General features: G+C 48.0%; 1 protein-coding gene across 5 annotated transcripts in view; it reads right to left on the reverse strand.

Moving 5' to 3' along the window:
* Nucleotides 1-27,232, reverse strand: part of TIAM1 (TIAM Rac1 associated GEF 1) — a 472,990-nt gene that overhangs the window by 72,527 nt on the left and 373,231 nt on the right. For all 5 annotated transcript variants that reach the window (XM_045284949.1, XM_045284951.1, XM_004711286.2 and 2 more), the window contains exons 11-14: nucleotides 26,724-26,894; nucleotides 19,982-20,086; nucleotides 12,551-12,632; nucleotides 4,184-4,270 (exon numbers count right to left, since the gene is read on the reverse strand). In XM_045284949.1, the coding sequence (XP_045140884.1) occupies nucleotides 4,184-4,270; nucleotides 12,551-12,632; nucleotides 19,982-20,086; nucleotides 26,724-26,894 (445 nt within the window). The remainder of the gene's footprint in view (nucleotides 1-4,183; nucleotides 4,271-12,550; nucleotides 12,633-19,981; nucleotides 20,087-26,723; nucleotides 26,895-27,232) is intronic.

Genomic DNA, 27,232 nt, shown 5'->3' on the forward strand with positions numbered 1-27,232 from the left:
GGAGGCAGCGGCCCAGCGCCGGAGAACAAAGTCCCTCACAAGCAGGGTCTTCCTGTTGCAGCCTCAGCACGGTTTCAGGCGGAACCCTGTCTCCCAACAGTGGGGGGCTGAAGCTCTAGTCCCTGTGCTTGTGAGCATGCCCCTGTGGGGACACAGGGTTTTTTGGCTTTAGATCGTATGCTACATTACACCAGTCATACTGGAGTAGGGTGGGTCATCATCCTAATCCATTTCACCGAAGAGGAGGAATAAACATGAAAAACAGAACCACATAAAAGGGGAAGCAATGCAACTTGCCACATGACTTTTCTAATGAAAAGAAATGTTGAGTCTGTAATTTAAAAGAACCAAACCAAACCAAGTCCCTAGCTCACTGCCATCCAGTCAACGGCGATTCACAGTGACCCTATAGGACAGGGTAGAACTGGCCAGGTGAGTTTCTAAGACTCTTTTTATGGGAGCAGAAAGCCCTGTCTTTAACCCAGCAAGGCGCTGATGGTTTCAAACTGCTGGCCTGGCAGTTCCGAGCCCAACGTGCAACCACTACACCACCAGAGTTTCCCAATCATTTAAAAGAAAGCATTAATCAAATGGCATGACCTTTGCACAAGCCCCCAAACACAGTTAAAGTTAGGTTGGAGAAGGGATGATCAGTTTTCATGCACTCCGTATAGGACGCTGTTTTTCACCTACAATCCACCGATTTCAGTAGTAGGTGTCACACACAGATTTATGAAATGTAAGCAAGCTGATGGTACAGAGAAATGGATTTACAGTTACAATCACCCGATCAAGTTTCCACAAAGAACACACTCACCAGGAGGTCAAGGATCTAGAGCTAGCAACTCTAGGGTTGCACATGACTTTTGTGCCTTGGCTGTTCTCTGCAGCCAGCGGGCAGACCCTTGGATGACTGCAGAGAAAATGCCTGATCTCGACTGGACTGGACTGAACAATGTTCCATCTGGAGCCTCAAAATGTGACCTGAAGTGGAAATAGGATCTTTGCCGAGGAAATCAGTTAAGATGGCATCATCCTGGATAAGTCTTAGTCCAACCAGTGGTGTCTTAGTCAGGAAAAAGAAAGGAATGTTGGGTACAACTCCACAGGTACATAGCGACGGAAGTCATGGGACAATGGAAGGAGGACCTGGCGCTGCAGCTACGAGCCAAGGACTGCGAGTCAAACCAAAGTGTGGAGAAAGGCACTTAGCAGCTTCTCCCTGGAGCCTTCAGATTGGCCAGTGTCTCCATTTCCACCATCTAGGCTGCAGAAATGTGAGGCCACACACTTCAGTTGTTCTAATCCATCTGGTTTGTGGGCTTTGGTCACGACAGGCCTGGAAACTCATACGTCAGCCTCGGATGTCTCTGAGACCAAAACAGACAATCCCAAAGTAAACAGAGATCACAGTCAAGTTCAAAAAGCCGATTCCACAAGTGCAGCCAACAGGAGATCCAACAAGAGGTGGTCTCTATGTGGACAGGGCCAGGTGAAGGTAAACCAAGAGATGAACCCTCAGCTCATAGGAGGCCAAAACGCTCGAGGTGGTGAACAAAAACATAAATACATAAAAGTCAAGCTTGGCTGGATGAATGCCAATCGATTATTTGGATTCAACGAACAGTTAGAGGTTCAAGTCCACCAGGAGGTGGAAAAGAGCCTTGGTGATCTACGTCTGAAAGTCCAGCCATCAGAAAGCCCTACGGAGCACAGTCTACTCTTACATCCATGGGGCTGCCAGGGGCTGGAGTCTACATAACAGCAGCCAAGGCCATTGGGCGCTGGTGGCCCTGTTAATATGTGTCCACATTCACTGTGTGGCTCTCCGAGCCACAGTTTTTATAACTCCCACCAAATGCCTCAGTGGAAGTATGCAAATAAGGTGTAGAGGATCCTCACCCGGATCTTAGTCAGTTGGGCCCTTCCATGGGATCCGAGGAGAGTCATTTCAGAAGAAGGCCGGTCATTTGCAGAAGGAAGTGCCATGAGAGAAGTTCATCTGACCCTCCCTCCCGCTTGGAGAGCTCACAGGGGCCACAGAGATACGTCAGGGGCCAGAGCACAGAGACCATGTGATAAAGGGACAGGTTTCCCAGCCCAGAGACCAGATAAAGTTGAGAGCCTTTGGACAGGAGGTTGGCTTACAGAGTGGAGTGCCCTATGGGCATGCATTGACGCTAAAAGAGCTTTTCAGGACTTGCCCAAGCAAGGCAGAGCCCAAGGGATGGCTGAGCAACTGAAGCCAAGGACCAGACAGAAGTGTGCCTGCCAGAATGGCTGAGCACAGGTGATCCTACGGACAAAAGAACTATATCCTTAATATTTCTGACCTTGTCACCTGTGGGCTTCCCTGATAAATGCCCCCAGGAGTGTGAGTATTGTCTGAGTTCTGCGTGGCTATTACAGTGGATTATCAAACCCAGCTGAGAAGCAGAGGGTTGTGGGAGGGCCGGTTGGTGTCAGAAGAGAAGAAAGAAGAAAGTCGGAGGGTGGAGGCATACCTGACCTCCACCACACAGGAATCAACCCTCGGGCAGATGAGGGGTTGAATTCCCTTTCCCCCTGTGTAGCCAGAAGAAGCAGGATGTGAGCCCCCCGCCCCCCCCCCCCACTTTCCCCACTACTGTTCCGCTAGATAGCCCCTGGTTGTAACACATTCTGGTCATTTTCAGAGGGGCACTGGGACCCCAACCAAGCCCAGAGGGCAATGATCAGAGAAGATTCTTTGATCAAAGGAACAAATGAAAACGTGCATAGACATGTTGAACCTGAAAAATACTTAGAGAAAATACACCATGTCAAAGGCTGGCTATAAAGAACAGGGCCGGTGGAAAGAAGTTGAAGGAGAAGGGTTATGTTAGAATCAGAGATGCCCCCCACAAACAACCCACCCACCCAAGAGGCTGTATGGCCCATAGTGAGCTCTGTTGCCAGGGAGTGTTTTCAATTGGAGCTTAGATTTCACATAAAATATCCCCACACCCTTTCTTGATACTGTCTTCCACATGTCGGGCACTGGAATGGCCTTTGGGACACCAGGGGGACATGGTGGACACTGCCCCTGTGCCCATAGGGGACGGTTCTGAGTTAAGGGGGCTCTTCATTTTCATGTAATTCTAGGGTTCTCAGAGTCTCACAAGGAAGGCAGGAAGTGACTGAAACAGTGAAAGCGGATTCCCCCACCCCCGTGTACACTCATTTTGCTGAGAGATCAAGATCTGTCTCCGGGCCTGAGAGGGAATAAACCCTGTCGCCTCGATCCGTGGCAGAGAGACAGCTCAGCGAGTATGCGACACTCTGGCCTCTGGGCTGCTTTTGGCCAAGCAAGCCTGGCAGAGGTCTCCTGACATGACGGCCCACAGGGTGCAATACTGTGACTCTGCTTCCCTCTGTCGTTGCTATACCCAGCCCGGTCTTCTGGTTACACTCTGCTAACAGTATTGGGGGACGTAACCGCCGGAACCTCAGACTGTGGCGTGATTTGGAAAGTGGGCTTTTGCAGCTGTAATTACATTAAGAGGAAATGACACTAGATTTAGGATGAGCTCTAAATCCAATGGCTGGCTCCTTATAGACAGGCTATGTGGAGAGAAGAGCCAGGCTTCCCCAAGCATCTCAGACTGCACTAGTCTGAGGTCCCTGCAGGGTCGCAGGGAGACAGGCCAGGTATAGCAGAGAGGAGCTCTTTAATGGGCGCCAGAGGGCTGGATCCTGAACACATGGGTTCTCAATGTCCACAGAGATTTACTCATGAGTAGAAGCGGCAAATCACGTGTCTGGAAAAAGCTCGGCAGATTCTGGTGATAACCGTGTCAGCTGTGACCAGAGTGGACAGAGCACAGAGGGGTCTTCCCCAACGCCTACTCCAGGAAGACCTCCAGGATCTCCATATTGTCCTAGAAGGTAGGGAAGGGTCACCACCCATGATGGGAACTCCCACCAGCCCCATGGAGATGGGCTCTAATCAGATTTCATTGGTGTTAGAGCAGCTCGGGGCTGTCACGTTTCGTGCTCACCTGAGTCGGTTGGATAAAATCCACAGGAAGGGTTTCCAGTGCCTTTCCACATTTCATCATCTTCACACATGCAACCTTTGAGCCCCTCTTTCTCATTCACCAACAAGAGCAACCCCCAAGGGAGAATTTATGAGAAACATACAGAGAATTATTCATTGATTTACCGTTCTTTGAAGCTAGACCAGTTTCCTTCACACTGTTCACGTAGAGCCTTCGCACACCGTCTTCCTCCACAGAAGAAAGCGAAAACCCTGAGAAGCACAAGCACAGAGGAGAAAGGTTGAGCGTGCGCCTTCTGAGTGTGCCGCGCACAACAGGAAGTCCGTGCCCGCTGTCTGGGAACTAGGTACTTTTAATGTTTGGGGTCATCCTGTGAAGCGATTGTTCTCCCTTGTTTGGTTTGTTGACCAAGCACAAACATCTATCTTTAGATCCCTCTGAAAGAAGCAACTACTGACAAAAACAAACATGATGGGGGGCAGCTACCTTCATCAGACCTATGAACGCAAATGGAAGAAAATGACTTTGCTTTCTTGGACCGCTTGGTGAATGCCATCGCGTTCTTTCTGTCGTCTTCTCCACAGCCCGGGCAGGAAGATGGGTCCCCTAGACTTCTTTTCCATCAACTTACGTCTCATAATTTGTTATGATTGCACGGTGTATGTCCCGCTCTATGGATACTGCTTTAATTTGTAAAGAAAACCTACAACCAGAAATTAGTAGCTCCTCACTCACCAATCCCATTTGTTGATATTGATTTCACAGCTCTACTAATGTCAGACCATGAGACATACTGATCCAGGCTACAAGAGTTCAAAGGCTACCCATCCGTCACCCAGGAGGGCAAAGCAAGACTCAGAGGTACCAAGTGGAGTAGGGAGTGTGGTGCTTCTATCCATGTGGCTGTAAGCCCTGTCCGCCTCCTTTCCTAGACCCTCTCCTATGAAAGTCTTTCCCAATCAACCAACAAAAAGTTACCACCTAAGCCTACTTGCCTGTTGGATGAAAGGACCTCAGGAGTTACGACTCACTGCCACTGAGTCAATTCCAATTCACAGTGACCCTACAGGACAGGGTAGAACTTCCCCTCTGGGTTTCTGAGACTGTCACTCTTTACAGAAGCAGAGACGCCCGTTTACAGGAGTTTACAACCGTTTACGGGAGTAGAAAGCCCAGTCTTCCTCCCTCTGAGAGGCTGGTGGTTTCGGACTGCTGACATTGTAATTAGCAGCCCAACATGTAAGCACACCACCACCAGGGCTCCTCAGCAGACTACTCCTAACAGAGAAATGGGAATGAACGCAATAGTGAAGATCTGACTTAATCTCAGCTCTGGGAGGAAAATAATTCCCTGGCACAGTCTTGTGTGTTGCTGAGGACAGAAGAACAGTAGGATTTCGGATGGATGGATGGATGGATGGATGGATGGATGGATGGATGGATGGATGGACGGACAGACGGACGGTGAGATGACAGAAGGGAGGCAGGAAGGATTCCCATAACAGGGCATCATTGAGCTTCCAGGCCACGTTACAGCAAGCACGTTGTTTTGGCTGCTGCTCTTGCTTAGTTCACAGGACCAGGAAGCAGACAACCACGCGGAGGCACAACCGGCAGCTGCCACCACCCACAACACTGCCTTCAGCCCGTGTAGCAGGGAGGTGCACAGGCTGCCCTGCAGACCTTACACGTCGTCTTGATTCTGTTTGCTTGTTCTGCATGTCAGTTAGTGTGAACATTCTTTCCACAAAGGGCACTTTCCAGACCAAGATTCTAGTTTCAGACACAAAGTCAGGGGCTGTGTCCATCAAAAAGAATGGCCAGAGAAGGGGAGGGAGAGGAAAAAATGAGGAGCTGACTCCAAGGGCTCAAGTAGAAAGAAAATTTTGAGAGTGATGATGGCAACAAATGTACAAATGTGCTTGACACAATGGATGGGTGGATGGATTGGGATAAGAGTTGTACCTGCCCCCAATAAAGTGATTTTTAAAAAAAGAAGAAGAATGGCCAGGCATTACCAAAACATAGGCATCTCCTTTTGGACCTGCTCCCAGTCTGTAATGTTCTGAGTCCGAGGGCAAAATGGAGGAAAGGCAAAGGGCTGCGGAGTCGTCCTACGCCAAGGTCAAGGGAGGGGCGCCTCTCCCCCAGTCTTTTGTTCAGTTTTGGTGATGCTCTCAATCATCAAGTGGATGAGAAACCACGTGTTGGGAGGGTGCGGAGACTCTGGAGCCCTCTTCCACCGCTGGTGCGAACAGAAAACAGGGTAGCCACCATGGGAAACAGGTTGGCAGAGCTTCAAAAAACAAAGTTACCTGATGACCCAGCAATCCCACTCAGAAGTATATTCCGAAGAAGACTTCAAAGATGGGTTGCAAAGAGATACTTCCCTACCAATGTTCGCTGCAGCTTATTTCCCAAGGGCCAAAAGCTGGGAAAATTCAAAGGCCCATCAACTGATGCGGGATGAGCACAATGTGATACACACCAGAGGGCTCCCAAAAGTTCATGGAACTGTGGAAGCTAATGAAAAGATTATCGTATCTTTCCACAAACTTCTAGAAGCCCCTCTTACATATGATGGCTTATGATTTAGCCACAAAGAGAAATGGATTTCTGACACAAGGAAGGAGCTGTATGAAACCACTGTTCTCAGTGAAGCCAGCCAAGCTCAAAAGGATAAATATGGTAGAATTCCCCTTACATCAAATACTGAGGACAGGAAATGCATGACAAACATCTATCAGCCGTTAGTTAGCAGGGGAAGAGGTAGGAGGCAGTGGGAAGGTATTGCTAAGTTTTTTTATTATTGTGGGCTTTTTGCCTTTTTTTATTGCCGGGGAGTGGTGGGAGTGGGGGGACTGGTTAGGAAGGGAGAAATGAAGGGATGGAGGGGAGAGGCCCTCCAGCCTAATGTCATCTAACTCTGGGTGTAAGGAAGTGATGCTGAAACCCGTGCTGGGAGAGTGGGCGTCAAGTCTGAAGCTGGTGCACTGGTGCTTCTGATTTCAAGGCCAGAGGAAAAGCAGATTGGAGAAGGGACGGTGGCAATGGCCTCCAGCTTGGAAAATGGAAGCCAAGCATGGACATGAGTTGTGGTCAACATTCACACAGGAGGCCACCCATCCAAGGTTCACGCAGACACTGGCTGCTATGAGCGTGCAGACAGACAGCTCCAGCACCCACACACTGCTGTGCTCAACGCTGGACTCTTAGGGTCTCTAAGGAGCAGCTTCCATTTCAAGCTGTTAATTGGCACACTGGGGGGAGGGGAGAACCACACAGAGAAAAACATAAATATATCCGACATCGCCGAATACAAAGAACACACCCGGCAGCTGGAATGTGCATGTGTGTGCATGTGCTAAATGAAGAACACAATGATTTTAACAGTTCATCTGAAAAGTCAGAATGCTTTATGAAAAATGGTCTTTGAAGTAGGAAAAACAATGTTCGAATGGCCAGCAAATAAATCTAACACAGGACACAAAGACTGCCAATGGGGAACAGTAAATGTTAGACCATTCTTCCATCACAGCTAAGGTACTCCTTCCAGGTCCCCGCTCCTGGGGGCCAGTCGGGAACCTCTCAGAGCCAAAGCAAGACCTGGGGGCAAGCGTGCCAGAGTCAGATGCCTAAGCCCTCCCTCCCCGCCCTGTCCTCATCCTCTGCCCGGAGTGGCTGCTCCCTCTCCAGTCACTCACTGGCTTCTAGGATGGAGTTGCCCAGGGGCAACCACAGCCTTGAGTTTGGCCAAGGAGGTGATTAAACAGCTCAGCTTCTTTTTTTTAAAAAATGTGGGGGGTTGGGGAGAGGGATTTACTCAGTCTTGGTAGTTACATAATCTGAGGTCAATTTGAGCGTTAAGAGTGATGGGATTGAGTTTAGCCTGTCAATGAGGTCCCATTTGGAGATGCTAATGGAGATAAAGAGCTCACTGGAGGCGGGACATATGCTCACTCCCTGTGAGACATCCCTATCAAGAAGCTATGCTAGAGCCATGCTATGCTAGAGCCTGGGAGCTAAAGGAGCCACAAGGAGGCCCCTGCCAGCATTGAGATACTTCCACTGCCACTGGATCCACAAGAATTTCTACCCAATGGCTTGCGATCTTTTGGCATTCAGCGTCATTGCATGTGTTTCGTGAGTCTGAAGAGGAATTTACAGATTGGTATCAGACATATGGGCTGATATCAGACTTATAAACTTGATCTGTACTGGGCTGGGACATTTTCTCTATATTCAATTGCTCTTGTAAATAAAGCTCTTTCTTATACACATATGAGTGTCTCCCTGGATTTGTTTCTCTAGTCTACCCGGGCTAACACAGGTCTGAATCCAATGTGTCCACTCCACCAAAAGACTTCCTGTTACAAAGATGGGGAAGTACTGTAAGTACCAATCAGGAAAAAAAGGGTCATGAGGATCACGGTGGTGATGAAAACTAACTGGAGAAATCAAGACCCACCTCATACAATCAGAATTGTGCTCAGTCTAACACTCACGGTCAAAAAGAAACCAAGGAAATAACAGAACAGGGTCCGGAAGACAGCAAAACCCCAGACAAGGGCAGATAAACTCTAATGTGACCAAAGACAAACGCATCAGCAGTCAGAGAAGGGGTAAGGGTGGGGGGGAGGAATGCTCGTTAGCATATGGTTGCTGCAACAATGCATCCTTCCACTCTCGAGTTTGAAGCACAGCAATCTCGAGTTGAATCATGGAAATCTCTTGAGTTTGAAGCATGGGAATCATGCTTCAAACTCAAAAATCACTGCCATCGAGTTGATTCTGACTCACAGTGACCCTGTAAGACAGGACAGAACTACCCCTGGGGTTTCTGAGAATGTAACTCTTTGCGGGAGTAGAACATCTCATCTCACTCCCACAGAGGCAGCTGGAGGTTTCAAACTACTGACCTTGCTGTAGCAGTCCACCACAGCTGCTGTTCTAACCCAGTCTTCCCCTCTATGGAGCCGTGCTTGTGCTCAGTCACTACTTACTACAGTAAGGTCAAAGAACTACTGTGAAGGGGTAGGGGGAGATTGGAGCCTTAACATCCTATTTTTCCCCCTAAAGTGCTTACAATAGAAGAGCTTTGGGTTTGTATCGCCCTGTGCGTGTGAGTACAAGTGAGTGGGTGTGTACTAATGACCTGGACACATACTGAACTCCGTGCACACCATGGGAGCTATACTTGAGAAATGTGCCAGCGACAGGTTTGTGGTGGTGTAGGGAAATTCCATGGAGCTGATTTCGAATCGCAGAGGCCCCATGGCGACTTAATAGAACTGTCCGTAATGTTTTCTAGGAGTGGACCCTCAAGTCTGTCTTGTGCCGAGCCACAGGGTGGGCTTGAACCACCAACCTTTCCGTTAGCAGCTGAGTTCTTAACCATTGGGCCACCAGGGCTCTGAGGACTCAATATAAGTAGGCTGAATTTAGAATCTTTGGTGGTTCTTAAAGGCAAGCAGGTCTCTCAGGATTAGAGGACTCTTCAGCCTCTTTGATTAGCAGGCTGCTGAGTGCCTATGCCAACGTGCAGTGGAGCCTGCGCCTTCAGACCTTTAACAGCGAGCTGACACTGTCACCAGACCCCAGCCTGGAGGCTGTGCTTTACAGATGCAGTGGTGGTTCACAACAGATGGGAGATTACAAACAGAAGGAAACCAGCACCTTCTCCTTCACATCACAAAGCTTGTTCTAGGTTGCGGCTTGGCACCCCATAACACCCCCAGTTTTGCCCTCATAAAGGGCATTTTGTAAATGTCAAGTGTATTTCATATACCTCAAGTGATGTGCAAGTGGTTTCAGTGAGCAAACCCCTCGCTGTTAAGAGAGTCCAGCAGATTTATACCCACTTGTTATTTTCTGAGCATAAAAAATCCACTCCCTCTAAGAAGTAGATCCCAAGAGCTTCCGAATTCAACCTTCTCTGATAGTCGGTTGCTGTCAGCTCTGAGTCATGGTGCCCCCTGTGTGTCAGAGTGTAACTAGGCTCCACAGGGTTTCAATGGCTGATTTTGTGGGAAGCACATTTCCAAATGAGCTTTCTTCCAAGATGCCCCTGGGAGGTCTTGAACTTCTGACCTTTTGGGTAGCTTTCAAGTGAGCTACCCATTTGCTCCTCCAGGAGCTTCTTCCAGGGGAAGATCCAGACTCTTACTTATACCACTGCTACCAATTACGGCTTTAATGACTGAGGCCACGCTTCTGCCACAGAACAGAGCTGCTAGAAGCATGCAGGCCCTCCATCAAAAGCATCCTTCTGGCTTTAGGACGCCCTCCGTTTCAAGGTCAAGAAGCAGACAGCACGAAGGGGAAATTCAAAATGGGGTTCTCTTTATTAGACACAGTACTGCAACGAGCACAGGGAGATGAAGCGGGGTTGCCTGTAGGCAGGGCTGCCGACAGCCGCTCAGGGCCTGCTGGAGTGAAGAATTGCACAGGCTGCAAAGCCGAGTGACTTCATTCAGAGAAATCTGAAGTCAGCACAGGCAGGGTCCTCCATGCCTGTTCTCCAGATACTTCTAGCACCTAGTATGACCAGGCTGCTCTGCCCCACTGCAGGTCCCTACGGCCATGCGACCTGCTTTGGGCAATGTGCTGGGAGTGAGCTAGCGCCGCCTATGCCACCGGTTTGCTTCTCCTCAGCCAGAGGGCGCACCACGCTCTAGGTCTCCAGGAAGCCCATGCGCTCACTTTCATGGTGCTGCTGCCATGGCAACCACAAGTCCATGGGTTCACACAGGACATTTATTGCCCGGTGGTTCAGGAGGTTGGAAGTTTGGATTCAGGATATTGGCTCTTGGAGAAGCATCGCCTCTCCCTGTCTCTTGCTCTCTCTCTGTCTGTCAGACTTGGGGTGGCACGGGACAGGACCATTGTCTCAGGTCTGTAGTCCCCCCCCAAACCAAACGCACCACCATGCAGTCGATGCCAAATCATAGTGATCCCACAGATAGGGCCAAATTGTCCCCGGGAGCTTCCAAGGCTATGACTCTTTATGGGAGTGGAAAGCCTCTGGTGGTTTCCAACGGCTGACCTTGCCGCTAGCAGCCCAGGGCGTAACCACAGTGCCACCAGGGCTCCTCTGTAGCCCCGGCATTTCCCAGTTCCTTGGTGATCTCCACGTGGCATCTCTCCCACCCTCATTCATGCTTGCTCGTCTCAGGTGACTCTGCTCCTTGTATGTCCCCAAACAGGTGAGGCTGAAGACACAGCCTACACTGCCGTGGCCTCCCTAACACAACCAAGAAAATACTACTTCCAAACAGGGTTATGTCCCCAACAGGTGGCCGAGTTAGCATCCCAACACAACGCGATCCGTAGCAAGCCACAATGGATACATTCAAAGCATGAGGAGTAAGTTTCACAGTTTGGAGCCGTTGCACTGTGGGGCTCTGTTAACCTTAGTTTAGCCTCAGCTCACCTGGAGGATACCACAGCGCATGGACTTCCCTCCAGCACATTCTATCACTGTCTGGGTCATTCCGTGTAACGAGGAGACTGGTTTAGTACACACGAAAAAGATCACAGGTTTAACTGTGCCAGGATGCTGGCGCCCCACCCATCACAAAGACGGAGCATAACAAGCCTCCGAAACTCCGCTGACAAGGCTGCTTCTTGGCTGGTACCTGGGAACTTGGATTCTGAGAGGGTTCCAGTCACCCTACCTGATGGGGTGGCCTCACTAGGTCCAAACAATAGCGCAAACCAAGGGCTTCATGCTGAACATTGGTGACCTTTCTGGGAGTCTGGGATGTGGGCATCTGCTAAGCTGACATTGGGTGCCTGTATATATGACCAGCCTCCCATAGAAACCTGGGGCACGGAGTCTCCAGGTGTTGCACAGCTCGCTGTTGGAGGCGCTGCCCACGTCCTACGGGACTCCACAGGTTTCCTCTGCCTTTGCTGACTCAGCTCTGCTCCCTCTTGCAAAGACGCATGATGGCCCTGCGCACTACCGGTGTGGGGCAGCATCTTCCAAACTTTCCCAAGAGAAGGGATCCGTTCTACAGCAATAGGTTTGTTTTGTTTTTAATTCATTGATTGATTAGGGGTGGGGGTGAGAGACAATGAGTCCTTCTAATAAATTAGCAATCCTGGGGATGGTTGTGGGGACCCCAGACCCAACTCTAAAACCAGTTCCCTGAGCATAATTTTGAATTGGGGCCGTGTGGGGCTAACACATATGTTTGGGGAAGAGGGGTGTTGAAGAATAATTGCTTCATTGCTGTGTTACAAGGTCATGTACAGTGATCTGCCCCCGACTCATAGACTTTCTTTCTGTGTCAGCAAAACACCCATCTCTAAAGTTAGGAAACTAAAGGCCGAGCTCCCATGTACCCAGGACAAGCAGCTCCGTGTTCCTAATTTGGCTGCGCGGCAGGGGCGCAGAAGCCAGATGTGGTATCTCTTCTAAAGAGGCCCCAGAAACAGTCTATTGACTTGTAAATAAGTGCATGTTTACACAGGAGTTGCTTTGACTTGAAACACAAACAGCGAAGGGGGGAGAACAATAAACCTACCATAATTATCAGCCGCCGGGTCTGACTTCTCAATCTGGATGTTCTGCGTGACTTTTGGACAAATTTCAATTTCTTTGTACAGCTGAAAATGACAAAGAGGAGTCGAATTAGGAATTCATTAGCAGTAGCAGAATGGCAATGGCCATCGGCTTGAAAATCTGTTTCCACAATTGCCACTGTGGCGCAAACCTTCTCAGCAGCCAGTCCTTCTCTGTCACTGAACTCAGAAAAGCAAAACTCAGAACCCACAGCCCAAACGGAGCTTCGGGGCTGATGCGCGAGTAATTCCTTGATACCACTATCTATACGTCTGTTTCCTCCTTATCTTGATTCCTCTCCTGAAAAAGGATACTACAGTACATGGCTATCCCCATCGCTGGGCAAAAAGTGAATGCCTAAACTTACAATGAGATGATACCGATCTTGGCATGGAGTTCACGGAAACAAGAGAAATCTCTGTTCACACATCAGAAAAGTTGATTGTAGAACAAGTAGCTAAAAAGAATTGGGAGAAAAACCCCTCACTACCACTGAGTCCATTGTAGCGCACTCTGACCCCACAGGGCAGAATAGAGCGATGCGTGGGGGGGAACAGAAAGAACAGTGGCTGCTGAGCTCTCCCTGCTGACCTTGCTAAGCAGCCCGGCCACCTGAGCACAAGAGCAGAGACATTCTGGCACGGAACTAGACGAGCTCTGTTCACGGGGAAAGACAGGGCTTTCTAGTCCCGTAAACAGCTGTGGCCTCAGAAACTCACAGGGGCAGTTCTACCCTGTCCCACAGGTTCGCTAGGAGTTGGCATGGACCCAGTGGCAGTGAGTTTGTTTGTGGGTTTCCTAGAAAGCCTAGCAAAGTCAAGACAATAGGCTAATGTGCAATTCACATGTAAGAACTGCTATTGTTTCAACTGGGCTGCTAACTGCAGGGTCAGCGGGTTGAAGCCAACAGCCAGCTTTCTGGGAGAAAGACAAGGCTTCCTGCTCCCAGGAAGAGATCAAGTCTCTGCCACAATAAAATAATAATAATATTACATGAATAACAATGAGTATAAGGAAGGAGGAAATGTCCTAGAATTGATTGTGGTGAGGAGTGCACAATTCTTCTCGATATGACTGAATTATTGAATTGTATGACATGTGGATGAAGTGCTAATAAAACTGTTTAAAGAGAGAGGGCGAGAGAGAGTCTCAGAAACCTACAGGGGCAGTTCTACCTTGTCCTATAGGGTTGCTATGCGTCAGCATCAACTCAATAGACAGCAGTGAGTTTGGAGTCATTGATTAAGTTAGTTGAACTGAATTTCATTTTTTCCTATGCCTGGACCCGTCATGGTCCAGACAAAAATTTAAGAATGTTTCCCATGTGTCCTTGTCCTTGTCACGCTCACACTAGGAGACCATTGTAATCTCTACTTCACAGAGGAAGAGAATAGAGCCAGAGGGAACGTACTTCCAAGGTCATAAACTTGGAAGGACAGAGGTAAGGTCCCAGTGGCTCCAGACACCAGCTGCTTTGATGAAGCATGTCCAAGGCTCACTGTGCTTCGGCAGGCATTTGAGGGCTGTGAGAAGCAGGCCTAACTGCCAAGGACAAAGTAGCCTGGAAGACAGTGCCCTGCTATGGGGGCACTACAGGGGTCGGGATCGGGGGCACGGTTGGGAGTGTTAGCTACACAGTCAGGCCCCTCAGGGACACGCAACTAAAATGTATGTTAAATGCAGTACACTGAGGGCATTAACGAATGCCGTTCATGTCCATACTGAAGAAATTTCATACATGTACACATACCCAAATGAGAGGAAGTCAGCAATACTGACTTTTGACGGAAGTATGCTGCGCTCCCCTGCCCCCCCCTCCAAAAAAACAGGAACTAATACAAAAAAGTATAGGATGGGCCACTTGAAGCTACAGCGAGTTCAAAAGCGTCGGGGGAGCCTGGCTTTTATTTTTTACAAACTGTCCCCCAGGTGGCAGTATATCACTGTTGGCTCTAATCACATCCCCAAAGTTCCAAGTGTCTGCAGAGAGCCAGGCTTTGTGAACGATCCTTCCTGTTAATACTGCTTCCTACTCGTCCTCAGCGACTGTGCGGCAGCCGTCATGCCTCTTCACAGTGTCAGACCCTAAAGGCCTGGCCTGGAGCTAGTCAGCCCAACACCGAGCGTAGTCAAAAGCACTGTTTAAAATCTATCTACTATTCCAAATACAGTCTGTAGCTTAAGACATCGTTATTATGTTTCTGGTGACAATTTATTTATACAGCAAATTGGGTTCCAATTAGACAATTTCTACACAAACTGTTCAGCAGCACAGCAGCATTTTTAATAATGAATCAACCTTCTCTCTAATTGCATTCTGGTGGCTCTGTTAAGGCAGCTATTAAGTGAAACCACAATATCTAAAATAAGAAATTTTGAAATTTAATCGTTTTATTTTTTCCAACTTTTTATTGTGACTTTGGGTCGGCGTTTATATCTTCCCTTACTTTTACATTCTATTTTCTCACCAACCTTTGGAAGCCTCCCCCTTGTACGTGCCCTTTATGTAATTAAACCGATGACAGTGCACCTTTCCTCCTTTAGGGTCTGACACTGTCAGAGGCATGAAGATCGTCAGCTTTCGTGAGAGAATTCGCTTAGTCGGGGCATTTGAGTTCTCACAAAACCACAACCCCTTCTTACCACATCTGGCCGGACTGGTTAGTGGGCGCCACAGGCAGCTCTTGCCTCACTGCCCTCAAACCTGCCCTCCCTGTTTCTCGTTGAAGGTCCTGTGACCATGGCCCACGGAGCAGCCGAGCGAGTCTTGCACTGGAGCCAGGATGTCCTCCCTCTGTTAGGGTTTCCCATCATGACTGAACTACTTACCCCTTTCCTCAGCACCCCCAAATGAGCCACCTCCCCCTCCCTCTACACCACGCCTTATCCAGCACATAGTGGCAGCCCTGTCTGTCTGCCAGGTTATCAGACTGCGCTCCAGGGGTGCTATGAGGAAAGTGGGCCACCGGTATTCCTCGGGACCTGGCAGAGTAGCTCAGACTCGGAAGGACGGCCCGGCAATCGACTTCTGAAAATGAACCAATGAAAACCCCGCAGACCACACAGAGCACTGTCCGCTGAGCTCTCGACGTGGGGAGGCACGCAAAACTCAAAACAACAGGGGCGACAGCAATGGACCTGGCAGAGCAAGCCCTGTCGACGGTGCAGGGCCTGGTAACATGTCATGCTGTTGTACGTGGGGTCACACACCCCCACCCCAAGTCGGGACGTCTCCATGACAACTAACAACAAAACTTAAACCAAACCTCAAAGCCACTGCCATCAGGTTGATTCTAACTCAGTCAACGCTACATCGGATTTCCGAGCGTAATCTTCACCAGAGCGGACAGCCTCATTTGGTGGGTTTGAACGACTGTCCTTGATGTGAGCTGTCCAATGCTGGCCGAATGGTGCCCCCAAGTCTCTTTAAAAATAGCAAAAACAAACGCACGGCCACTGAGTCAATTCCGACTCAGCAACTCTATAGGGCAAGGCAGAACTGCCCTGTGGGTTTCTGAGACTATAACTCTTCGTGGGAGTAGAAAGCCTCATTTTTCTCCTAAGGAGTAGATGGCAGCTGCGAACTGCTCACCTTGTAGTTAGCAACCCAATATGTAAGTAAACGCTACGCCATCAGTTCCTCTAACAACAATGACAACAACATAGTACCCAGTTATTGTTCGAACACCAATGTAGGTGCTGCTCTAAAGGAATTTGGGAGCTATCATTAGCATCTATAATTAATTGAAATTAACCAGAGCAGTTTCTGAGGCAACATGTGTGGGACGCTATCTAATCAGTCAGAGGCCCCATGAGCAAAGCGCATGGCTTCCTCAGCAAGCACTCTGCTTCAGTCCTGCGGTGTCAACTCCTGCCTGGAGTTCCCGCCTGCTGGCCTGCCCAGTGGCTGTGGGACTTGCCAGGCATGAGCCAATTGCTTAAAGCAAACCTCTTTACGCAGGGGCTTCAAAAAGTTCATGGGAAAATGTAGTATCTTTTTCTTTTTCTAGTTTGTTTCCATTCTATTTTCCCACTAAGTTTTTGAAACACGCATGTCCATCCCACTGCTGTGAGGCTGATTTTGACTCATAACAAGCCTATAGGGCAGAGTACAACTACCCCATCATGGAGTCTCCAATGCCAGAATTTTAATGGGAAAAAAACAGCCAAAACTTGCTCCAAGAGAGCAGCTAGTAGGTTCGAACCACCGACTTTGCAGTTTGCATCCAAGTGCTTAACCACAGAGACACACACAGTGAAGGAGAGGGAGGGTTTCAAAAACAAAAAAGTCTCAGAAACATTCCATTATATGTTTAATTCTATTTTGCCCATATTGCTTGCAAGTCCCCTCACTATTGTACGTGTGTGTGTGTGTGTGTGTGTGTGTGTGTGTGTGTGTGTGTGTGTTTAACCCTCTCCCCCTGGGAACCCAGACTGATCCAGCCTGGAACACTTTTCTCTTAAGCAGTTCTGTGGCTCACTCCTCACTGGTCCTGGCTCCGGCTCCAGTTCTGTTGAGACATCCCAGCCAAGAGGGCAGCTCCCCGCTGCGCAGCGTGCCATCACTCCCTAGCCCCCCAGACACCTTACCCGCTCATGTGTTTTCACATCTGCCTGCTCAAACTCGAAGGTAAGGTAAGTGCCACAGGAGCAGAGATGTCTTGCTGTACCCCAGTGTCTCAGATACTTACAGAGATACCAGGAATTGAATAAAATACTTGCTGACTGCATGAGTTAATTCATTGGTGCTTCTACAAACTCTTTATTTCCCCCATCACTTCAAAGGCTAAAAAACAGGTAGCACTTACATCAACACTTAAGCACCAAAGCACCTGGATAGGTGACTATTCAACTGATGGTTAGTCATAGTAAAAGAACTTTGAGCCTCACACTAAAAAATTAGTTCCGCTCCCCACCCCCCCACGCAGGAAAAAAAAAATCTTTAAAATCTAGTGTGCACTTGTGATAATAACCCCTAGTCTCACTACTAAAGATCATTTGACCCAAAAAAGCAGAGAATAAGATATTTGGGGACAGTCAGATATGAATGAGTCGTCTATGGAACAATTGCTTAAATGCCTGTGCAGGCCCCTGGTCCTTGAAAACAAGGTGACGGTGATGGAGGGAAACCCACTAACCACGTGTGGTGTGATGCTTGCTCAGTAAGGACAATAAAGGGACTATCTGCAAGCTCTCTAAAGCCTCCAGGAATGTGGCATTGAGAAGACCCCCAGGCTCGGAATGACACTACTGTTGGGTCGGTTCCAAATCACACCTATGTCTGCCATAAAAACTAGCCAAACTGACTGCTATGAAATCAGTTCCAATTCACAGAGACCCTATGGGGCAGACTAGAACTGACCCTGTGGGTTTCTGAGACTGTAATGTTTACAAGAGTAGAAAGCCTCGTCTTTCTCCCCCAGAGTGACTGGTGGTTTTGAACTGGTGACCTTGTGGTTAGCAGCCCATGCGTCACCCACTATACCACCCTTATGGTTAGCAGCCCATGCGTCACCCACTATACCACCAGGGTTCTGCCTTATGGAGAGTAGGACCAAACACTGCCCGGTCCGGCAGCACCTTCATAACCACTGGCTTGTTTGAGCCCATCTCTGTAAAACCAGTTGCAATGTGTATAGAGAGATCGTACGGACAACAGACTAAGCTTGGCATACCTTAGTCTCCTCTGTTGGGTGATACCACAAGTCTTAATAATGAGTCAACACAATTTCAAAAGATAATGTTTCAAGCACTGACTGCACAGTACATGGGGATGTGGCAAAGGTTGTGAGCTCTGGGCCTGGGTATTTGTAGGATTCATTAACCTGAGATGCAAAACATGTGATCTAATAGTGATTCCATTGTCTCCAGTAAAGGATGCCTCTCTCCAACGTAAGGAAAGGGCTGGTCCGTTGGTTGGTTCCCCATCTCTTCACAGGAGGCTGGGTTTTCCCTGTGCCCAAGAGGAAGAAACGAATCAGCCACTCTCTGTCAAACATGCCCTCCTATTTTACCACTCATTGATTGAAGTGATAGCTCAGCACGGACCTGCCAGCGTGGTCTTCCTTCTACTGCAGACCACGACAAGGGTTACAAAGCACCCACGCCTTGTATTTAATTATAAACGCTCAAGGGGCTTTGGAGGTCGACATTCTAAGATGATAAGAAAATGTCCTAACTCAGGGTGCTGGTGGTGTGGAGAAGAAAAACAAGCTCATATATGCAAATTTGTCAGCACTCAACATCGTATGCCTGCAAGCACCGAGTTTGAATTGCATGTGCGGTCCACCTCAACTGAGTGGCCGTCACGCCACGTCCAACCCCACTGTGCATCATGCTTCTGGCTCCTTTGCAAAAAGAGGATATTTGGGTTTGAATATTCAGTTCTGCTTCTTGTGGTAAAACCCCTTTCTGAGCGCACACTGTTCTCGTCCACACATTCATGGTTTGCTGCCCCTGGGCCCCCTGAGCGATGCATGAGTCAGTGCAGAGAGCAGTAAGCTCCAGGACAGAAGTGCCTCACGCCCCAAGTGTTCCTGGGCCTGAAAAAGGCACCGCTCGGTTAACAAGAAAGCGTTCTTCCACATGAAACGATATTGCCACTGCTGTCCAATGCCATCCACTCAGCCCCAACTCACTGGCCTGTTCTAAACATTGGCCAGTCCATTGCCCAGCCCTGGGCCATCTCGATGGTCAGGACCTTATTAAATTAACAAGCCTTTATTGAGCATCTACCATGTCAACCAGGCTCTCTGGGCTCTGTCAAAACCCTACAAAATCAGCAGCAGCAACCTCTGTCCCCGCCACGCCACCCTACCACATAATTAGTGGGAAGTAGAGCCTATCTCAAAACTCAGATCCGTAACAGAATCCCTCTCCTATAATGAAATGCCACCAAGCACAAATGTCCCCGGGAACCTATCTAAGTGCCATCCAGACAGGACGGGACGGATAAAGAGCTGGCAGCTCTGTCACCCAACAGGATAGGCACCCTCAGTTTCCACGTACATGCAGGAGTCACACAGCACTGGAGTTATGCCTTTTTGCCGCCCCCTGACAATGGCCCGCTGATCTTTGAGTCCCCAGTGTAGAAGAAAAGGCTGTCAAGAGCAGCCAGGAAAACGAAGAACAATCCCGAGACTTCCACTCGAGAGTTTAGCTCCGGATTTCAATCTTTCGTGAGCTCCAGGGGCTGCTCGTTTGAGAGCAGAGGCGGCACTTGCTCTCTGTGGAAACGCCATGGTGCCAAGGGAGGGACTCTCCACAGACCTTAGCGCTCAGGCTAGCTTACTTTCGAGCTTTTCCACTTCACCAGTGGTCATTCGCCTGAGTACACACATAATTTAAAACTCACCCCCTACAGAACATACACGACAACAGTCATCAACGTTACCAGCTCGTAAATGTCCTCCTCGGGCTTTGGAACGTACTGGTGCATTCGGTTTTCGATGAGAAATTTCAGACGCAGGTAATGAGCAGCGTGATCCAGCTGATGTGCCTGGGACCAGACAGAAAAGACAAGGCGGTGTTCAGTAGGGCACAGGAGGGGGCGGTTAGTTCCCACTACACATGACCTCACGGGCCCGGAGTGATGGGAGCCCAGTTCCTAGAGGAGGGTGCTCGTTACAGGAACAATGGGTGTGAGGTTAGTGTACATCTTCAAAGGTGTTCATCGAAAATGCAACTTAGGCAGCTCCTTGGACAGGAACTGGATGGTTTCTTCCCTGCTGCTTATCGGATTCTCCGTGCATGCTCAACGTGCTTTTGGCAACATGAGGCAGTAGGGCAAAGTGGCCCGTAAACAATCATTTCACACCTCCGTAGGTGATCAGAGAAGAAACACAAGAACGCATCTGCAATGGGAGTAAGAAAGGAAAGAGCTGCTCTTGGGCAAAGTTTATTTTTTTAACCACATGGGGCAGCGGGGCAGCTGTTCACAGTTCATTTGCAGGGGAGTCGCTGTGAAGTCAACATTTGGATTTCAGGATTATTTATATACTCCCCGAGTGGGACACGCTCTGGGGAGAGGGCACACAGGCATTTGGCCAGCTCCAGAGACTCACTGAGTAGCTTGCCCAAAGAAAACAAGTCTAGAAAGACTTCAGGAGTGAACTTTCCAGGGCTTCCCCTTTGTTCTAGGATGGGTCAACGGATCTTTATTTTAGGTTCCTACCCAGGAAGTCAGCTTCAAATGAACACTGAGGAACAGCAGTGGGGGCAGCACAGCTGGCTCCCTGCTACTCTGTACGCAGGTGAAGAAGCACCGACAGAAAGAGCCATTGCACGCTCTCCGTCGCGCGCTCTTCCAAACTCTGCGTGCCAACGCTGAATGCATTGCTCGATAGCAAATGCTCCCACCTGGCCATTTTATAAAGCAGCCGGGTGCTTCAGAGGGGATAACTGAAATGCCAATAGATAAGATGAGGATGATGCCTGTCCGGAATGTGCTTCCAGAATAGCCCAGAGTAGGAGGTGGCAATGAGTGGGACCAGATGAAACTTGAGCTGACAATGACAAAATCTGAATGACGGTTCATCACACCGTTCTCTCCGGTGGCTATGTGTGTCAAATTTCTCCATAGATTATAATAAAATCTGTCCACAACACAAGCTCTACTGAGGACCATCAGTTGAAATTAAAACTTAATTTTTACCTGGATCAGTGCCCTTTTCACTTATCCTGCGTGTGTTTGTGTAAAACACATATACAAGGGATTTTTAAATATATATTTTTTTCATATATATATATATATATATATTTATATATTTTTTTCAAAACCAAATTAAGGTGATTTCAAGAATTGTTGCAATGCCATTTACTCAACCACATCTAGCAAACCCATGTCTATGCTAGCACCACATGAAGCACCGCAGGTAGAGAAACTAGAAGACGTCTATGCAGTGGCAGAGAGAGAGAGAGAGGGGGGGGGGTATGGTGTGGGGAGGGGAGGGGACGAGGGGTAGGCAGAGGATGGAAGCAGAACAGTGGTGCCTTTGCTTTTTAAAGCTATCCATACACATTGGAAATTCCTACATTATCTGGCACTACTACAAAGGTACATGTCCAGAGGGTGGAAATGAGTTCGCTGTGAACATGCAGCTGAATGATAAAGAAGCTTCCGATCAGTGCTCAAGACCCACCACCTGTGGCCTCCTCTGTAACAGGAGAGCGGAAAGCCCGCTGTGCTAAACACAGGCGCCATTCAGCCAACACAGCCCTGTGTGCCCAGCTTTGTCCTGCGTGTGTCTTTGTCTGCGTCCAGATGCTCACTGCCTGACCAGTGCGGGACGGCCAATGTCAAACGGATCATTGGCAAGCTGGAGGAAGTTAAGTGTGCTTCCTGCTGCCCATCGAAAAGCCCCCCAAGCAAACCAAACATAACACTTAGGGTGACAGGATCGGCAAGGAAACTTTCCCTTCACAGAGGCAGAGGCTGCAAACACTTCCCACCTACCCAGGTCCTCATCGAAATCTTTAATTAGAAGCACAGAATTTTGGTTCACCATCTGTTTCCAGCTGAAGCGGAAGGGAAAGAGAAGGGAACTTGCATGAGGTCTTAGGAACAGTAACAAATCTGCTTGGAAGCCTTGCCATCATCGTTAGGAAACACTTTGTGGCAACTCCTAATGAGGCTGCCGCTTAAAGGGATCATCTTACAGAAATCAGACCCAAGGAGCAACCTCACCTACGGAGATTCCGGTTCCTAAACTTCAGTGTAGGAGACAGAGAGCCCACAGCCAAGAGCCATGAGGGTAAGGTGGTCCTGATGGGCAAGGCTAGTGGGGATTCCCACCATCCCTTAGGAGCTATCAGGCTGACAGCACATTTATCTAAGGACAGAAGATGATAACAACAGACCCAACAATCAGGTTACCTCGTCTAACAGTGTTTAGCGCAGACAGGAAACATACAAACGATGACTCGATCCGTGTATTAAGGGGGATTCTTGCCACTTCCACTCAAACACCAAAGCCAAACTCACTGCCATCGAGCACATTCTGACTCATAGCGACCCTACAGGGCAGGCTAGAATTGCTCCTTTGCGTTTCCCTGACAGTAACTTTTTAAAAAATCGTTTTATTAGGGGCTCATACAACTCCTATCACAATGCATACACACGTCCATTGTGTGAAGCACATTTGTACATTCCTTGTCCTCATCCTTCTCAAAACAGTAGCTTTTTACAGCAGTCGAAAGCCCTGTCTTTCTCTTGAGATGTGTCTTATGGGTTCGAATGGCTGCATTTTTCACTTCTTGGCATGGTGATTACACAGTAGGCTGCTAACCGCAAGGATAGCAGTTCAAAAACAACAGCCATTCTGCCAGAGAAAGACAGGGCTTTCTGCTCCCTTAACGAGTTAAGAGTTTCAGAACACACAGGGGCGGTTCTACCCCGTTCTACAGGGTGGTAGGAGTCGACATCGACTCGTTGGCAGTGACTGTGGGGTTACTCAGAATGATCTCTAGATGGTTTGAAAAAATAAGCGCATGCATCAATAGGGGTTATCAACTTGCTGGCTAAGTACCCTGGGATTTCTCCGTCTGGTCAGTAATAGTTACCCTAACAAGGGAACATTGTGTCAATACACAAAAGTGTGTATCATTTTGGTCAAGGCTTTTCTGTTACAGAACCTCATTAGTTAGGGTGAGTCCCAGAGTGAAAATCCTAATTCACTAAGTCCAATGATCAAAACTTTCAAGAAGAATTTTGTGTTACTTATATGTCTGTAAATAAAGATCACAACAAGTCAAATAGGCATGTTCACAAAACACCTTTGTGCACAAAGGAGTCCCAATATAAATGAACGCGTCAATGTAGTAGCTCTCAGTGTTTGGGCTCCTTTAGACTTCTGAAGCATTCAAGAAAAAGTTTCTTAACTCATGAGGAATTCAGTTAGGGGGAAAAAAAATTAAGTGGTACAAATGTGTTTTCTGATGTATATTTAATTACATTACTTAGAGAGCATTTGATTCATTTGGAGGTAATACAGGCACAAATTATACCCTAAGATAAATATTATTGTAGAACAATTTTTCATTCAGTCAGAATACATTTTTTTGAATTCACATCGTATTATGACTGTTTCAAAGAACGACGTGGCAATGGACAATGAAGATCTCAGCAAATAGCTCGAGCTAATTACAATGGAACCTAACACCACAGGTTCTTGTGATCCACCCTCCTTCCATTTCCGTTTCCGCTCAGATCCCCTGGCTTCAGTCAGCCTTCTCTAGGAAACATACACGCAGGCAGTTACTGCTGACAGCACTGCATGCTACACACACAGCCACACGCTACACATCAATATGGAATTCTCGATGGTAACGTCCCTCTCACTCAAATGACGTTTTAAAAAAACCCATGAGAAATCAAGTATCTAAAGCAACAGGCCGACACAGAGAAAACATATTATAAAACAGATGCCAGTATCACACACGATTAATGTCGCTGCGTACGACGGAATCAATGTTTTTCGATCAGTGATCTATTCAGAACCGCCAGGCCAACAGGTGGGCCTGCTACCTTCAGCACGCAGCATCTTAGTAGCATTTACAACATAACGGTACATGAAATGCGGATCTCAAAACATGGACTATACCAGAGCTTGACTGGTGCAAACGGATGTGAAGTGATGTGGAGCAGAGAGAATAGAGAATGAGCTGAATGCAAGAGACAAGAGAAAGAAACTGATTATTAAATATTAGAGAAAGCAACCACCAACAGTGCTGAGAAGGGCACTAATGAAATAACAGATATTTCCACAACCACCTCAGTTTTCAATGGCTCCTTCAAAAAAACCACTCCCCCAAACTATTTGTCATTAGACCAGATCGTTAATAACATGTGGTGCTGTTTCCCCATTATCTCTTTCCCTCTTACGAATAAAATTGGCTCCACTAATTACAATAAAGCGTTTTCCAGAGAAGGGCTGTGCACCTGGCTCTGAGCACACTGTAATTCATCCAACACGGTGTTTTTCCAGAGGCGACCGACCTCTGGGAGTGCGCACAAAGTTTCCGTCATCAAACTCACCGGCGGGGCCTGTATTCCACATGATGGACTTTGCTAGTGTTTTGATGTCACCTTTTGTTGGGGAAAAACGAAAACCTAGGGAGCACTGGGCAAGACCACCTTTTATGGTGAGGAAAGAGATGTGGGCCCTAATGAGCCCACGAAACACATTTCAAGTGAGAGAAGTAAACACTTCCCAGGGGAATAGTTCCATCTCCTTGCTTAGACATGGTTTCTAAGTAGCAGTGACCATATTATTCCTCATTTGCTGAGTTTCTACCCAAGTAAACGATAGAAAAGTACCTGTGATTAGGCCAATTACTCCATTCTCCATTTACAGGCCAATTTTCCAGCTGTCAATTGTTATTGGGAAAATGTGGCCTCGTATTCAATTTCTGACCGAGAGTTGGAAGGGTGGTGGGCACGGGGGCCTAAGAGCAATGCAAAGACCTCCGGGGGGTTGGCTTCTACAGAAAGGCCAGAGTTCTCCTTTCCACACCTTCAGCTGTAGTTTTGAGAATAACTCCCACAGCTCTGCAGAATATTAATGAGCCTCTAAAGAATCGTGCTCATCTATAAATAAAGGAATGCAGAAATCCTCAATAGGCCAATTTGGTTCAGTAATTAAAATGAAAAATTGTGAGCAAAAATACCATTATCTCCCCAAAGTTAGAACTCACATAACACAAAGGATTGAAAAGCATGTGAGGTTTTTATCACTTCTTTGAGATACCCACACGGTTCGGTTCAGCTTTGTCCTTAAACAAGTGGCCCTTATGCTGTCCCTCCACAAAAGACTATCTAAAAGAGTTTGTTTTACCAGACTCTCATTTTCCCCGTTCATATGAGGAGCTGTATTTTGTTTCTCTGGGAAGGCACTCATGACTTATTTCAGTAAAAGCAAAAAATTGCTGATTGTGGCATGCTAAAACTGAGGCATTTACTTACTAGGTTAGTAAAGTCTACTAAAAGTTAGTTATTCAGTATATCTGGAAGGCACTGTGTTGAATGAGGAGGTCTGAAATGTCTTTTAATCCATCTAGCTTCCTCTAAGAATATATTCTAAGTTCTTCCAACCCTTACAAAGAAGCCTCCCTGGCCCCCGATAGTTCTCCAGATGGTCCCCAGTGCAATTCCACAGTGGAATGAGCCCAAGTGTGCACTCTCCAGACTTGGGATTCAATCTCGCCTTTGCCACTGACTCTGATGTGATCTCAGGCAACAATGAAAACTCCCTGAGCTTCACTTTCCCATCTGTAGAATTTGGTGGTCTCAGCTCTGCTTCCATGTGCCTTGATGTGACTCCTACCTAGGGTGAGTCTGACACTACAATTGGCTGTGTAAAAACACACGGAGCCATGCAGGAGAGGCTCCAGCTCTATTCTCTCCCCCGCCCTTCTTCACTCAAGGCCTCTTATTGGGCCGCATTTTCCAGGAAGAAAACAAAATCATGTTCACCTTGGCAAAGACCAAGAAGTGTTTAAAGGTGAAAGTAGATCAAGGTGACAGCAGAGAACGTGAGTGAGCACCATCATCTCCCCCTAAAAGAGCAGAGGCCACGGATGTGTTCCGGGGAAGAGGTGTTTCCTCATGATGTGTCTGACTTAGAATTTTCCTCTAGGCCCTTATTAAAGGGACCCAAGTATAACACTTCATGGCTAAGAAGCAGGTTGTGGGCCATGATTAATTGTGCATGTGTAACCATAAGACGTCAGGAAGGGCAAGCAAACCGTTTACGGGGGATCTTTTCAGGCTAAAGTATGAATGGGCCTACTTGTCTGATATTCTTTTTAAAATTTATTTGGGGGCAAATACATAGGTAACAAAACATCTGTTTTGTTCAGGCAGGACCTGAATTTTCTAGAATGTTTGTACGAGACTATCTAATCCATACACTGAAAGAAGCTACTTAAAACAATGTCTCTTCTTACAAAGGTACAGAATTGTACAACACTCATGAGGCATACCATCACAACGGACGTCGGTGCTTTCTAAAATGGAAGGCCCCCACCCACCCCCAGCGCCAGGGCTCTGAGTTCCCACGTGCACCTTGGGAGAGTCACCCACCCCACCAGGCGGTTCTCAGGAAACCAGCTCAGACCACCCCCCAGCAACCTCATACCTTGCAGATCAGCTCCAGGGTGTCCCGGGCGGTATCCCCGGGCCGGACCACCGTCAGGGCAGGCTGATTATTTGGCAGACAGAACCAGGAGGGCGTAAAATACTCATGGACCCAAATGTCGCAGTCAGGATTGTGCTGGTGGACGCTTGGTAAGACCACTTCTTTCTCTCTCTGTGATGAGAAATAAAGCCAGCCATGGAGCAATGGTTAGGTTACGATGAGCTTAGAGTCCCAAGGCGGTACTGAAACCAGTTGCCACCAACATGATGCCAACTCATGCCGACCCCCTCTGTGTTGGAGCAGCACTGGGCTCCGAGGTTTTCAATGGGTGGTTTGTTTGTTTGTTTGTTTGTTTGTTTGTTTGTTTGTTTCAGAAGCATACAGCCAGGATTCCTTCCACAGCACCACTGGGTGAACTCGCACATGAAACCGTCTCATTAACAGCTGAGGGCATTAATCACTTGGCTCACCCAAGGATCCAGGTTGCACAGAGAATATAGGTTCTAATG

Source organism: Echinops telfairi, unplaced genomic scaffold (assembly GCF_000313985.2).
Source record: "Echinops telfairi isolate 266 unplaced genomic scaffold, ASM31398v2 ScPeMD7_7469;HRSCAF=8507_0, whole genome shotgun sequence".
Classification (NCBI taxonomy): Eukaryota; Metazoa; Chordata; class Mammalia; order Afrosoricida; family Tenrecidae; genus Echinops; species Echinops telfairi.